General features: G+C 42.8%; 1 protein-coding gene across 1 annotated transcript in view; it reads left to right on the forward strand.

Moving 5' to 3' along the window:
- The window catches only part of OVCH1 (ovochymase 1), a 58,562-nt gene extending 43,678 nt beyond the window's left edge, over positions 1-14,884 (forward strand). The window contains exons 25-30 of the mRNA XM_089671679.1: positions 2,227-2,391; positions 3,872-4,100; positions 5,359-5,522; positions 9,110-9,199; positions 10,591-10,724; positions 14,726-14,884. Coding sequence (XP_089527805.1) covers positions 2,227-2,391; positions 3,872-4,100; positions 5,359-5,522; positions 9,110-9,199; positions 10,591-10,724; positions 14,726-14,884 — 941 coding nt within the window. The remainder of the gene's footprint in view (positions 1-2,226; positions 2,392-3,871; positions 4,101-5,358; positions 5,523-9,109; positions 9,200-10,590; positions 10,725-14,725) is intronic.
- The last annotated feature ends 1,033 nt before the right edge of the window (positions 14,885-15,917 follow it).

Consider the following 15,917-nt stretch of genomic DNA (forward strand, 5'->3'; position numbering starts at 1 on the left):
TAGTACCAATTTTATACTGAAGTGTAACTATCCGGACTAAATGAGGGGATATCAACTCTCATCCAGATGTGTGAGGTTCTTTTCCTTTACGTGCTTCAAGGAAAAACTTTTTTTTTTTTTTGCAAATAAAATTTATGTATAGAGTACCAAGCATTCAATAACGGTAACAAGGGCACAATAAATAACCCATAAAATGGAAAATTATTGACTTGACAGGGTAAAAACATGACCCAATACTTAACAGAACAGTTGAAGATCTACATCACCGACACAAGGTATCGCTTTATATAGATATTCAAAAGTTAACCAAAGATTTATCAAGATGGAATTCAGGGACATCGGTTCTACAATACCGTTAAACACAGAAGGTAGAAAAATGCTTGAAGTACTCATTTTCTTAGGTATTATGGTGCATATCTGGGAAAACGAATAGGCTAGAGGTTCCTGGAGGGGAGAAAGAAGGGAAAAAAAGGGGGTGGGGGGGGGAGTGGAGAGATGGGTAAGAGGAGCACTGGCAATGTGGAATGGAGTGATAGAGCAGTTCAAGCATTAGGGTCAATTCGCCCCTGATTTTGAGAAGTTAATTTTCAGATGGGACAGAGTGCCATAAATTTCAAACTCATTGAGGATATTGGGTAGCAAGATGACTGAGTTAGTTAGCGAAAAAAGTATACCATTCGCGTTGGTGGAGACCTTATGTTGAGTGGAACCCACTCACAGGTCAGTAATGTCCACATTTCATCTGACCATGCAGCAAAAAGGGCTGAGGCAAAGAGGAGTGAGGAAAGGAGGCAGCTCTGCCTTGTGCCGTTAGAAATGGGGAAAAAAGGTTCTGAAATGGTCCTATTCGCTTTAACTGACACCAACATGGAGCAGAATGGTAAACATAAACTGCCAGTTTACCAAAAGCTTTCTCCGCATAGGTCGCAAGGAAGACACAAGGGGTAGCTGAGAAATTGGCCTGATGAATCAGATTCAGTACTTTAATCTTGTCCCGAGCCTTGCACCTGGGAATGAAGCCCATCCAATCTAGACGGATCAGACACGGTAAACGCTTCTGAAGGTGTGTGTCCAGAACATGGGGCCCCCGGGCAATAGGGGATCATGGGGCCCCTGTGTCCTTGCCCAAACTCAAAAAAGCCTAAGAAAAAGGTACTAGGGGCAGGTCATGGGGCCCCCTACTGACCCCAGGCCCTCGGGCAGTGCCCGAGTTTCCAAATGGTCAGTCCGCCCCTGGTCCAGAATCTTTGTAAATGGGCTATATTTTTTTAGTCTTAGAGAGGTAAGACGCTCTCCCACATTTTTTATTGCTGTCTATGTCCTTATTGGTTAGATTCACCCTCTCTGTATGTCCTGATGACCACTGTCATCAAGATAAAAACTGAAGGAAAACCCAATATATAACTTATCAGAACAAGAAGTGAAGGTACTGTAAAGTATCCAAAGGGGATAACTATTGTGGTGGTAGCTAAGGTGAGTTCCTCTAGTTTTGGTCAGATTTCCTATCTTATTTTGAGCCTCCAATACGCACTGCTATCTCCTCCTATCAACTTGCCTTTTGTGCTGCAGCATAGTTGATTGTCTCATTGTGCTGCTTCTCCCTCTCTGGACTCTGCTGTACAGGGACTGAGAGATGCTGATACTACAGTATGTCAAGTTCATATATTTGCACTGCTTGCATTTTTAAATCTTTTTTTTTTTTTTTTTTTATCTATTAACGATTTCAACTTTTAAAGAGAAGTTTTTTTTTTTTTTTTTCATTATCCCAAATGATACTTACCTAGGTGGATGCAGCATCGGTCCAATACTGCATCTGTCCCCTGCCAGCTCTAAATGTGAGAACTCAGCGTTCAAATGACCACTGGTCGCTGAGTTGCCACAGCTGCTTTGAGCAGAGAGTGGTGACTATCAGTCACCGCTGTCCGTTCTGCACCCTCACCCCTGGAGGGGGAGGGAGCGGCTGGCTCAGTCTCTCAGCAGATTGCTTAAAGGCTGAGCCTGGTGCCACTCCAGATTCTGGAGTGGATCCTGACTTTAAAGTCAGGATCCTTCCCCAACCTGGACCGGCTGAGTGATGTTGGTCCGCTTCAGCCCGCTGTCAGCTGAAAACAGGTCACAGGAGTGCAGAACCAACAGAGCTTTGGCTTTACATCTTCTATATTGAGGTACAGCATAGGTGGTCGCCATTCATCTTCTTCTGGTATAATGACATTTATCTTGTTCTAGTTACTCTATGTGGAAATGTCTCCAATTTGACCTTGCAATCCAGCGGAAGCCACCTAACACTTCATTTTCACACTGATTCGTCTGGGACCAGACGCGGGTTTCACCTCTATTATCATGATGGCACTGCAGAAACACTGCGGTCCCTGGAAACTGCCAAGGAAAATGGTTAGTTTTGGCCTTTAAGGCTTTAGGCTTGCTTAGATTTGTTTAGTACTTACGATAAATAAACTGACCTTAAAAAAATTCACACAAGTGGTTATAACCCTCCCTTACCAGATCCAAAATGTAGAAAAAATTAGTCACCCAGGAACAGAATTCATCTCCGTCCAATTCTAAAAAAAAACCCTCTTATAGGGGGATGACCTAGCATTAATAAGAGATTGCTATATTTGTACACTCAAAAGTTCCCTTTCATACCTTGTCTTTTTTAGTAAACACCGAAAAACAATTTTACTGTGAAAATGTTTTAATTTTTTTAATATAATAAATGTAGAATTATTTGCTCTAAATCTAATTTAGATGTAGCGCTACCCCCCTTGAGAGCCTCTGTTTTCTGGCCCCCCTTATTACCTGCATAGCCAGGCAACATGCATTTTCCAACTTTCAGTCAGAGTCCGTAATCAGTCCATGGGCTTGTTTTTGTTTTATTTAGGGGAAACAACTTGGGTATAGGGGTATATGGAATGCCCAACTTGACTTGAAACCAATACTCTGAGGACAAACTTCCTAAGTTCTCCACAAAAATGAAGGATACTGGACTGTACTCTCTACCCCTTCCTGAGTGGCAACAATCTCTTGGAAAATCCATAACACAGTCTCAGTAAGGAGCACTTGGTCCCCTCTTCAGACCCCAGCTAGAAACTGCCCATCCACCTAGCTCTTTGAAGAGTATCCTGGAGCAAGAGATTCCGAAACAGACTTGTACCACTGTTCCAGTGAGAACTGGTTGGGTATAGTACATAGCAGCTCTCTCTCCTGTAGGTCCTGTGGATGTAGAGGTACTTACTGTAATTTTGTGTCCTTTAACTTTGGATAAACTGCTTTCAGGCATTTGTAGCAGAATTATTTTCCTTCTAGGCTAGCAGGCTTTCCTTCCTCAGTGGGCTGCAGGGCAGTGGAGCTCCCTCTGTCAGCTTCCTTCTCTTCCAGCCTCCAGCTTGGAGGCAGAACCCCCCCCCCCTCCTCCGGGGACCCCTACCAGGCTACACAGCAGCACACTTCAGCACTCAATCTTCCACCCAACTCCTCTGCTGGCCAAGCTCTCTCATATTTATGGGCCTGTCTTGCTACACTGCCAGGAGTGCAGTCAATATAGGAGTCCAATAACACAATATACGAATAAACCCCCCCCCCCCCCCCCAAAACCCATTCAAAAGAATATTGAGCTTGTAGTGTCACCATTAAATTCCATCACCATGTCACACACAGCCTCTTATCAGATCGTAATACCCCAAATTATAGGTAGTCTATAAGTGCTTTGAGGTGCATGGACCTTATTGTAGCCAATGTATCCAATTATTAGGGAACCACTGGGCACACCAACAGGAAGACCTAATTGCATAACCTCTTTTGCTCTGTGGATTAACATCCAAAAATGCTAAACAAGTAAAAAGTTGGCTTATACATTTATTTTATTATTTTTCAGGAAACTGTGGGAAGTCACTGATCGATCCTATTCTGAGAGGTGGGCACATCACAATACCTGAGATTGTTACAGATGAAAGAGGGACGGTGCGGGTGGTTGGAGGGCTGGCCGCCACCTGGAGGTCATGGCCATGGATAGCCCAAATCCAGAACAAGAATGGAAAACATTACTGCGGGGCAACAATCATTAATGAGATGTGGTTGGTGACTGCCGCGCACTGCAGATTCAAGTAAAAAAAGATACATTATGGTTCTTTATCTCTGTAGACCTTATTTTCCAGGAGCTACATGATGCTATGGCATGTCTAAGGGGACATTCACACCAGAAACTGCACATAACTGTGTGTTTTTTCCTTGTACCTATGCATGCATTTGATGTGCCATTTACTTGCAGTTGATGCACGCTTTTCTATCTGTATTTGATCTGTGAGGTCACTTCCTTCTTCTTTCTTTCCTTGGGCTTCTATGTGTACTGTGATACATTGCAGTATGTTCACATGTGTTTTTGCATGTTTGGAAAATGCAGCATGATATACTTTTCTGCATTGCAATGGTGTGAACTATGCCCATAGGATAGCCTGGATTTTGGACTGTCTATGCATTTGGAGTGCAGTCCAAAATGCATCCAACTGCAGCTCACTGCATTAGGTGTGAAAGAACCTTCACTCATGAGAAGAGCTGAAAGCAAATTTTGAATTATGTTTTTTAAGAATTAATTCAATGGATTTTGATAGCTGAATCTGAATTTCAGTGTTATTTTTGGTGTTACAGATTTCAAAAAAGGCTTCTGAAAGAAAGGGACCAAAGGCTGCTCCAAATGCTGTTTCTGGCTTTTATTTTCTGCTTGAGCACCCTTAGCTTGACTGCCATTACCATTTGGTCTCATCCTCCTGGCTTAGTATCCCTGGTAGGATTTTTAAAGGAAGTGGCTCACATTGCTGTTTCATCTTCTCATCATGCCAGGGCCTTCACAAACCATTCTGCATCAATTTCCATCATTTTCTGCTCATTAATACATATTTTTGGAGCTTGGTGTGATTTATCATTGATTTCTGTTCAATATTTTTATAGAAAGGTTTAAATGAATTCAGGTAAACAAGTTAGAGGTAGTCCAACATTGCAAAGTGCAGTACACTTAGTCAAACACCAGTTTTCTATTCCAGAGCATGACGTTCTGTATGGAATTTGATCCAGCGGGGCTTTACTGGGTGCCAAAAGAATACAATATTGTTTATAATAGAAAAGAAATGGGGAGAAAAAGTGGTAATGAGAATTCAGGGGGCTGCATTTGTGTAAAGATGCCAGGCTCGGGAAACCATCATAAGTGCTTCTTGTCAGTTAGAATGCCAAAAAAGAATGGTCTAAGTCTAAAGGAAGATAGTGTTGGATTCATAATATAAGATAAAGATGTGACAATGTGTAATGTGAAATTGTAAAACTTTCTTCTGAATAGCATGAAGATAACTTTTTTCAAATTTGTATTCGCAGAGTTGGGTCAGATAAAGTGTTTGTGGGAGTGACTGACCTGACACAGCAAGAACAAACAGAAGCCTTTGTAAAACGTACTTTTACGCACGATCTTTATGATACTGAATATATTCCTCCTGAGCATGACCTCCGCCTGTTGGAGCTTGAGACACCTCTTGTTCTGGGTAACAAATATTTATTTTTAAAGGGAAAATATTGTATTTTAACAGACATTTGTTTTAAATATTTTGGTGTATAGCTAAAGCCAAAAATGTTTGTTTTATTTTGAATTTTTTTGATTTTTAGATTTGGCTACAGTACCACTGTGTCAGGTTTTTTTCCCTTGCTGTGTACAATTCAGGAGATTTCCCTTTACTTCCTCTCTTGTAGAAACAACAAAAGGTTAGAGAAATGGGTGGAAGGAAGGAAGGGGTGGATGGATGGAAAGAAGGAAGGAAGGAAAGAAGAGGTGGATGGTAGGAAGGGTGGAAGGAAGGAGGAGGTGGGTGGGTAGAAGGAAGAAGAGGAGGGAGGGGTGGGTGGAAGAGAGGGGGGATGGGTGGAAGGAAGTAAAGGAGGGTGGAAGGAAGGGAGGGTGGAGGGATGGGTGGAAGGAAGGGAGGGGAGGGTGGAGGGATGGGTGGAAGAAAGGGAGGGGTGGGTGGAGGGATGGATGGAAGGAAGGGGGGGGTAGAAAGATGGAAGGGGGGGGGTGGAAGGAAGTTTGGGTCAAACTCACCATGACTCCTTCAGAAGCATCAGAGCTGTGACTGTCGGCTGCTGTGTTGAGTTTCCCGCCCACACTTCCTCTGAAGCTGCATGGACTGGAGTGTGGGCGGGCACAGGGGGGAGACAGAGCAGATCCAGCCTCTCTCCCCTCTTCTCCTATTGGTGCAGAGGATGTAGGGAGGGGCTGGGCAGTGAGAAGAACTCAGTGGCGGGAACACAGAGGCGGTGGGAGGGAGCGGGGGCAGAAAGAAAACCATTTTGTACAGTGGTGGAGGCGGCAAGCAGCGCCGCAGTTAGGGGTGCGTGGGAGGGGCGGTGGTTGTGGTGACAGGCAGCGATCTCCTGTATGGCTTTCAATGAAGCAGCTGGAAGCTGCATCTCCTCCTCTCCCTCCTGCGGCTTTCAGCTGCTTCATTGAGAGCCATACAGGAGATCGGAGTAAATATACAAATGCAGTGAGCGCTCTCAATATTTAGCAGCTGAGCATTAAAGGAAAAACCATATAAAAAGTCCCAAAGAATATATATATAAAAAATGCAGCACTATCTGGTATTATTATGCTATAGGCAATTATGATGAAGAAAAAATAAAATATTAAATTCAAATGAATAAAATAAATCACAGTCCAAAGAAAGTGCTTGCTGATTCCCACCATGTGGTTAATGAACCAAACCTTGTCCTGCCAGAGAACAGGACATGATGAAAATGTTTAGTTAAGAAAAGGAACAAAAAAGGAGCCTTTTCAATTTTTGCAGCCCCAGAGTGATCTCTGTACCAGCTCCTGAGAGGGCGGACTACATCTTGGTAAAGATTTCTCTGACCTGCTAGACCTCATCTTCTCCACACGAGGGCGCTTCATCTTCACATTTTTCCAGCTCCTGCCCATGACCAGACCAGAAAAGAGGGGAATCTTCAGGATATTTTATACATATGCGTATTACCAATACGCTTCTGGTTAGTGTGCATTTCTACCATCTGCACTGGGAATTAGTGAGCACTTTCTTTGGACTGTGATTTATTTTATTCATTTGCATTTAAGATTTTCTTCATCATAATTGCCTATAGCATAATAATACCAGATAGCGCTGCATTTTTTATATACATACAGGAGATCGCTGCCTGTCACCACAACCACCACCACCCCTCCCAACCACCCCTAGCCCCAGCACTGCTCGCTGCCTCCACCACTGCACAGAACGGTTTTCTTTCTGCCCCCGCTCCCTCCCACTGCCACAGTGTTCCAGCCGCTGTGTTCTTCTCACTGCCCAGCTCAAATTTCGAGGCCTGCAGGGATAGTTGGCAACTCTCCTCTGGGGAAGGGGGTTCAGACCCCTCTAAACCCCCCCCCCTTATCTACACCCCTTGACAGTTGTCATAGTGTTCACATTCAAAGGTTTAACCTTGCTTTCTGTGACAACTCTCAACTGCCATCTTCTGGGTCCGGAGTCTTCTGCTTCCAGGCCTAGATAGTTCCCTACTGGCTGAAAGAATAGGTCGGTAGGCTCAAGGTCATTATGAAATGGTTCTGTTTTGGAGATTACAAAGTGTACCCGTTAGAACCCCTCAACTAGTGTGCGGAGCAGATTAGTTTGCCTAGTGAAGCAAAGGGGCCCAATTCCCTCAATACAGTGGCATATCCTCAATGGGTGCATTGTGTGCAGTGCACATTGGCTCCAAGGATGGGGTGCAACCGTGCCCTCACACATTGCACAACAATGGGGAAATGCCAGTTTTAATGTCTTCGCTGCCGTTGCAATTGTCAGTTGCAATAAAGAAGATGACTAAAAGTGGAGAAAGACATGCTATTACATTTGGATAGAATGGTAAGGCAAGGGCTGTGTGACTGTATTTTGGGATAGCAGTCCACTTACTACTGACACCTGAATTCTGTTTCACTTACTATTGACCTCTGAACTCCACCTCATTTACTACTGACCATTGAACTCGGTGTCCCTACTGAACCTTTGCATCACTTGCTACTGACTTCTGCACTCTGCGTCACTTACAATCTCTGAACTCTGTGTCACTACTGACCCCTAAACTTGGTGTCACTGACCTCTGAACTCTGCATCACTTACTACTGACCCCTGGACTCTGTCACTTAATCTTGAGTCTGAATTCTGCGTCACTTACTACGGAACCCCTTGAATTCTGCGCCACTTAGTATGGAATCCCCTGAATTCTGCGTTTACTAGGGATCCCTGAACTCTGTCACTTACTACTGACTCCTGAACTCTGTGTCAGTTGCTACTGAACATTTGTGTCACTTACTGCTGACCCCTGAACTCTGTGCAACTTACTACTAAACCCCCTGAACTCTGTGTCACTACCTAACCTTCGTGTCACTACTGACCCCTGAACTCTGCATCACTTCCTACTGAACCCCTGAACTCTGCATTTACTATTAACCCCTGAATTCTGCATCACTAATTACCCCTGAACTCTGTGCCATTTACTCCTGACCCCTGAACTCTACGTCACTCATGGCTTCTGAACTCTGCTCCAGCTTCAGAATGCTGCATCACTCTGTGTGCACCACACTTTCTTTTTCTCAAGTAGAATGCAACTTCTGATCCTGCACAGAAGCCCACTACTTTCAGAAGGTACTCCTGTTTCCAACACCCCGATAACATGGTGGACATAATGTGTGGCAATTTTACCTTCAGTGTCTCTGACATGAAATCTTTGTTGCTAGATGTGAGTGCTCTTTTTTTCTATGGGGAATCACAACTACACTTCTCAAATATTTTGCAGGATAATGTTAGTGTTACTAAACCCAGGACCCTGCATTCACTATTTCTGGTCTCCCACAGTACACACAACATGGAAATGCAAATATTTTAGTAAATATAAACTGCTAAATACCTTTTCTCATCAGCAATATATAGCCGTCTTGTGACTTCTATCAGGGTCTAGCAGAGCACATGTTAAAGCTTGTAGGTGGAGTTTTCATTCTGCTCTAGGAGGATACAAATCAGACTGATTTTACTGTTGTGGGTTTAGCAACACTTTAGAGATAGAAAACCTTCAACTTTCTTTTTAGGTGCATCAGTTGGTGTAATATGTTTACCTGAGAATAAAGAAGAACCTACAGATAATGGATGTCTGACAGCAGGGTGGGGTGTTTTGAAAGGTAAACAACTCCATGTACAAGTACTTTCATTTAAATATTTAAAACCTCAAGGGACCCAGTGTGTGCACCACATGCTTTTTCAAACCTTGTAAAAAATATTGATGCCATCACCACTAAGCTGCACATAGCCTGTGCCGAACCAGCAGCAGTGGTGGCATTTACTGGAACCAATTCCTGTATTTTCCTCCTGCAGCTGCTGAAAGCATGCTTCTCCTCCTCCTCCCTCCCGCCGGCATTCAGTGGCTGTAAGAGGAAAATAATAGAGATTGGTTCCAGTATATGCTACATCCGCCGCTCCTCCTGTCCATGTTCTGCTTCCTTCTGCTGCCCCACCTCCGTGTGCTCCTCTCGCAGTGCTACCAGCTTCCCCTCTTCTCCCGCTGCTGCTGCAGGGGATCGTTTCAGCATGGAGATTGGGGAAGGGTTCAGTAAATGTCACTTGCTGGCCACTTCCTTTTCTGAATGAACATGAATGTAAGTGATTGCTACCGACTGTGTTTACTAGCTTCAGTTTGTGAATGAACAGGAGACAGCACAGAGCTTTTTCTGTTCATTAATTCTGTGCAGCTGAGGTTACAGAAATGAAGATTGAGGACTGTCTTCAATCTTCCTTCTCTGTCTCCAAAATTGAGACATCAGGGGTGTAGACCCCTGATATTTCACCAAAGCCCACCAACAAGACTGCTAAAAATAAATAAAATTGTAAAAAATAAAAAAGAAGAAAAAAATTAGAGACACGGTCCACTGTCCTACTGACCCCTACTATAGTAGGCTTCCTGCTATTGACTACAGGAAGGGGCAGAGACGAGACCAGTCACCCTGCACAAGCAGACAAAGCATCAGTGACTGGTCTTTACTACAGGACGTTCCTGTATAGAGGCAAAGCTTTTCACACTGAATTACTGAACAGATCTAGAAGAAATCTAAAAAGCACACCAATATCCAAGTATGTATACATATGGCTTTTGTATTAAGACAATATGATCTGTTCATTGTTGGGGTTTATGTACACGTTAAAGCTCCAAGATAAGACAATATTTCTCCCTGTTTGTCTGTTAAATATACCACTGAGAGTGTATGCCTATGTCTGTTCAATAAGCACAAAAATAGAAAAGAAGGAAAAAAAAGTTGTTCCTGCCAGAAATTTTATGGGCTGATAACTTTCTATGCTCTTTGCCTGTTCTGCACTTCTGTTAGTTACATTGTTCCCAGTTATCTCTGCATGTGTTTCTGTAGTCCTTTCCTAAGGTGACAGGGCTGCTTCTCCAAAGATACAGTACAGTTACTGGCAGGATCACCAGGTGATAAATCCAGCCCCATTGTCCTCCTGATATCATAGTGTTGCCTTCTACAATACTCAAGCTGGGTATAATAAAGTGCCCTTTTTTTAGGTTCACAGTATGCTAAGGTACTACAGCAAGCAAGGATTCCTCTGGTGTCTAAGGAAGAGTGCATGAAATTCTGGAAGGAAGATCTAACCGAGGGAAACGTGTGTGCAGGGGGAGCAGGCGCTTCATCTTGTTTGGTGCGAAATTATTACATTAAATGTTGCTAATGCTCATCTTCTCTTCCTGCTAACATGACTGCCAGGAACATTTCCTTTAGTCCAAAGAAAGCCACAGACTTACTATCGTTGACTGCTGCAACTGAAAATGCTAGTTGCCAGACTGTCATAGATATAGATTTCAAGTGCAAATAAACTTTCAGTTTAATTCTGCAAAATTAATTTCAGGTACATCAAAACAAAATGTGCGCAAAGTCTTACAGTTGATTATCTTAGAAAGCAGCCACAGTCTAAGTAGAAATGCCTGTTCCCTGGCAGAATGCTGTAGAGAATAACCCTTGCACACTGTGTGGAAGCAGAGGTCTCTCTGCAGAGCTCCAACACATCCCCTGCTGAGTCACACCTATAGCTCTGCAATCAGAAAAGCTCATGCTCCCTGCTGATTGGGGGGAGCTCTAGCTCTGACTCATCAGGAGTGTCATGGAGCTCTGTGTAAAAGCGATGTCATGGAGCTCTGTGTAAAAGCAGAGAGACCACTGCTTTCACACAGAGATCAAGGATTCCATTCTGCAGCATACTGGCAGAACATAGGATTTCCTAGTCGGGCTGTGGCTTCTTTCTAAAGAACATGAACCATAAAACTTTGCACCTTTTTGTTTTTATGCACCTGGAATACATTTAGCTGATTTAACTGATTCAGTACCGCTATAAGTACGTATTGTATATGGCTTCTTATTGAAGCAGGTATGCTGGGATCATGACTGCAGCTGGATTCATGGTCTTGTTGTTTCTTAGATCCAGTGATTCTGCACTTTGTTAAAGTAATCCTGAAGTGTCCATATATATTTGGACAAAGGCACAATTTTTAGGGTTTTTTTCAGGTATTTACAAAAACATATTCAAGCTATAGTTATATAATGGGTATAGGCTGAAAGTGCATACTCTCAGGTTTAATTTGAGGGTATGTACATCCAAATTGCAGGAAGGGTTTAGCAATTACAGCTCGTAAGAGTAGCCATCCCCCCTTTTTCAAGGGACCAAAAGTAATTGGACAATTGAATCAAAAGCTGTTTCATGGCCGAGTGTGGGCTACTCCTTCCTTATTTCTTCATCAATTAGGCAGGTAAAAGGTCTGGAGTTGATTCTAAGTGTGGTATTTGCATTTGGAATCTATTGCTGTGAACCTACATCAAGCGTTCAAAGGAGCTGTCCATGCAAGTGAAACAGACCATTGTAAAGCTTCAAAAAATGAAACCAATTCATCAGAGAGATAGCAGCAACATTGGGAGTGGCCAAATCAACAGTTTGGTACATTATCAAATTAAACCTGAGAGTGTGCACTTTCAGCCCATATCCATTATATAACTATAACTTGAATATGTTTTGGTAAATACCTTAAAAAAACTAAACTTATGCCTGTGTCCAAATATATATGGACCTAACTGTATACAGCTGCTAGCGGAAGGGTCCCACCCCCAACGCGCTGCCGCCGCCTTTATCAGGCTCCCGAGTGACCAGGGAGCCTGGTAAATCTGCAACTGATGGCATTGGCTTCCCCGGACACCGTGAGAAAAGCTGGCACCGTTCCTCCCACTGTGTGACTTCAGAAACTGGAAGCGACAAGGTTTTAGTCATTTCCAGTTTTGGTTTATTTGTTTCCTGGCTTGTGGTTGGTTTGATCTGCTGATTTGGGTGCCAGAGGAGAGATCTGGGGTCTAATAGACCTTCTGTACTGAAATGTATTGTAATTGTACTGTCTCCCTTCTATTGTAAAGTGCTGAGCAAACTGTTGGCACTATATAAATCCTGTATAATAATAAATTGTACCTGTCATGGCCCATGCTATCACAAGGGATGTTGTGTTTGCTATCTATTTACTTGGCATAACATCATCTTTCATATTTTAACAACAATTGGGTAGTATTTTGTGTTTGTGTACACTAAAATTCATTCAAAATAGAAAGTATATTTTTTCCTAAAAAAATTGTTTGAAAAACTGCTGCACAAATACTGTAATACTGTGACATTAACAAATTGAACAAATTAAGTACTTTTCTAGCAAATGCCGATTTTTACATGTATGACAGAAATGTCAGAAATAGGTCAAAGAGTTAAAGTCCAGTTGCACAAAACTCCTGATCTAAGTACTTGTTCCAGTTTGTTCATAAAAGGCAAAAAATAAAACATGACTGCTGGTGTTTCTAGAAGGTTGGAAATTGTGGTCTGCTATCAGCCAGGCAATGATCATCTAATGTCTAATACAGTTGAGTTATTTGAAAGTTCAAGTATTTGGAAACATTCCAGAAGCTTTGAATCGCAATGTCTTAGGAATCTGCCTCTCCGTGATGGTTACCAGTTTACTCAAAGGCATTTTATGAATTAAGCCTGGTACACAAGAAGAGAATATCGGACGAATAATCGTGTTTTTTTTTTTTTTTTTTTTTTTTTTTTTTTTTTTTTTTTTTCATTTGGTTGTTTTTTTTCATGCTAGCTAGTCTCATATTGAAAGTGAAGAGGTTACAAAATTTCTTGTACAACAGAATAGAACTTCGGAAGTGGTGTAATGTGTTCTTTCGTTTCTGAGCATGCGTGGTCTTGCTCTTCCGATATATATATATATATTTTTTTTTTTTTTTTGTCAGACGAATGCTGTACTAATTAAATGAAAATCGTATGATCTGGTATCGTAAGAAAAGCATTTTTGTGTTTGTCCCTTCTAATAATTTTAGATGAAAGATGTATACCAATGATCAGATTATCATAGGATTGCTTCGAAAGTGGTATTTTTTATGTCCGATTTTCTGATTGTGCGTACTAGGCTTTAGATTGGTGCCAGGTTTAGTATTTGTATAGTCAAAACCTTTCTTTTTAGTTTCGGATAGAGAAGGGAAAAATTTGGGGTATTGAACGTGGATGGGTTGAGGGGTGTGTGGGATGCTCAGGGCAAATGTAAACTGAGGACAAACTCCTTAGCAATTATGTAAAAGTCCATTAGATGACAGTCTCTTGGTCAGAAGAGCTCTCCAGCCCTCCAGGTGTACCACCTCAGACCCCAGATGAAATCTCCTCTTCACCCAGCTGCCTGAGGGAATCTCTTGGCAAGGGGACCCATAATCTGCTACTTCAAAATCAGCAGTCCCAGATGAAGGTAATCAGGTTTCCCACCAGGATGCTCTCTCCCCTTATCCGGCCCAAGGGGTGTGGGATTACCTACTCAGTCCTTTCCTGAAAGTTTACGGGTTGGTGGCTGTCTTCAGGCCTTATGCTGGGCTGGCTTCTTCCTTGCTTCCCAGGCTGTCCTCTCTCAGGGGACAGTTGAGGCTGAGACCTCCTCCCCCCCTCCCAGGCTCCTTGCTCCTGCTCTCATATCTTCCACCCGAACTCTCCTGCTTCTGAGCAGGCTCTATCACTCTTAATTGCGGTCCTTACCCCATGCCAAGCCTCCTGCACTCTTGAGGAATCCTGACCAATCCCCAAGCAGATCAGTTCCTCCTCACCCCTGCCCACTGAGTTCTAGAGACTTCTCCAAGTCTTCTAGATCAGTGGGAAGTATCGGAGAGCTAATCTGCAAAGCCTCTCAGCCCTGACCCAGATTTAACCCTCTATCACCCAGGCTGCTACTCCACCATCTAACTAAAAAATAATTAGCTCCCAATAGCTAACAAGGAGGGTGCTACATTTAACTAGGTTTTTTTATTCCTATCTATGTCACCACTGGAGAGATTCACTCACTTATATTTGCCCTGGTGACCATTCTCACCATGCCAGAACATTCCTAAACCACCAGACCAAGAGGAAATGGGACCTCTTTCAATGGGGGGGATACTTATTGAAATCTCCCCAATGAAACACTCCAATAAATTCACACAGGTTTTAATGCTTCCCTACATTTTGCAAAACAAAAAAAGATGTTTGTTACACTTTAACCACTTACCCTGGCTATGAGAACATTACTACTGTGTTACAAATCCATATGCCTATGATATTATTGTGTTCAGCTTGACTTTTTTTTTTTTTTTCAGGGGGATTCAGGAGGTCCACTGATTTGTAAAATGAAGAACAAGTACATGCTGGTGGGAATAGTCAGCTGGGGGAGCGGTATTTGTGAACCTAAAACACCAGCTGTTTACACTTTATTAGCTAAATACAGAGACTGGATAAAACAACACACTGGAGTATAATAAAAATGTATTCTGTCTTTTGTTTGGTTTGCCTCCATCTGCATGGCATTTGAAAGGTGTCATTCAGACCCCTTAGGTTAGTGATTTTTCAGTTTACAAACTGTTGTAGGCAGGGCATGGTTTACATTTTCCCTCCACTAGGCCAGCTCCTTTGTGCTGCCACCCTATGACTTGCTATGCCCGGAGTTCATCTTTAATGGAAGGAGAAGGCAGGACTAAGCAGCTCCAGACAAAAGGGCTTACATTTTCTGACTCCAGGAGGAAGGGGAGGATGGTGGTATTAAAAGTATAAGGCTCTGTTGGACTACATACCTACACAAATGAACACCCATTTGAACATAGGCTGGGCAGTTAGTTGCAGTCCTTCTAAAGGTCTTGTGCCTCCCTCAGCCTGTGACTAGACAGTGAAAAGAAAGGCAGCAGAAGGATTAGCTCATTTTTGTTATTCTACTCTCCTCTCCTCCTGCTAGCCTGCCCCCTGTTAGCATATTAACACTGCAGCACACCTCACTGGCTCCTTGTGCTGCTTCTCCCTCTCCCAGGAATTTATACTGCTTACATTTAAAAAAAAAAAAAAAAATTAGTGATTATATTAATGAATACAGAGCTGCATTAATGTGTGTCTTTTAGGGCCTGTTCAAACAGGAATGCAGATATATGGGGATGTCTCTTTGCTGAATATTTGGGGATGTCTCTACTGGACAGGGCCATCTCTTTGCTGAATGTATGGTGCTGTCTCTTTGCTTCTCTTTGGCCAAAATATAATTCCCTACTGTTAAATCTTGAAAGCACTGATGACTTGGAATACATGTTTCATTTGCATATATTATCTTGTAAGAGTGTTAAAATAAAAGTGGGTAGACTGAAGGTGGGATGGCTAGTGGACGAATTCAGTGGGACAGCCAGTGGGCAGCCCCTGGGAAATGTTGGTGGTCAGACCTAAAGATGCGTAAAGGGCTCCAAAATTTTTGATGGCTGCCCTGGGCACTATCAAGCCTGAAACTAGCCTGCCCAGCACTCTGCAGGCCACTAT

Source organism: Staurois parvus, unplaced genomic scaffold, assembly GCF_062004578.1.
Source record: "Staurois parvus isolate SC_StPar_1 unplaced genomic scaffold, SC_StPar_1.0 ptg000114l, whole genome shotgun sequence".
Lineage (NCBI taxonomy): Eukaryota > Metazoa > Chordata > Amphibia > Anura > Ranidae > Staurois > Staurois parvus.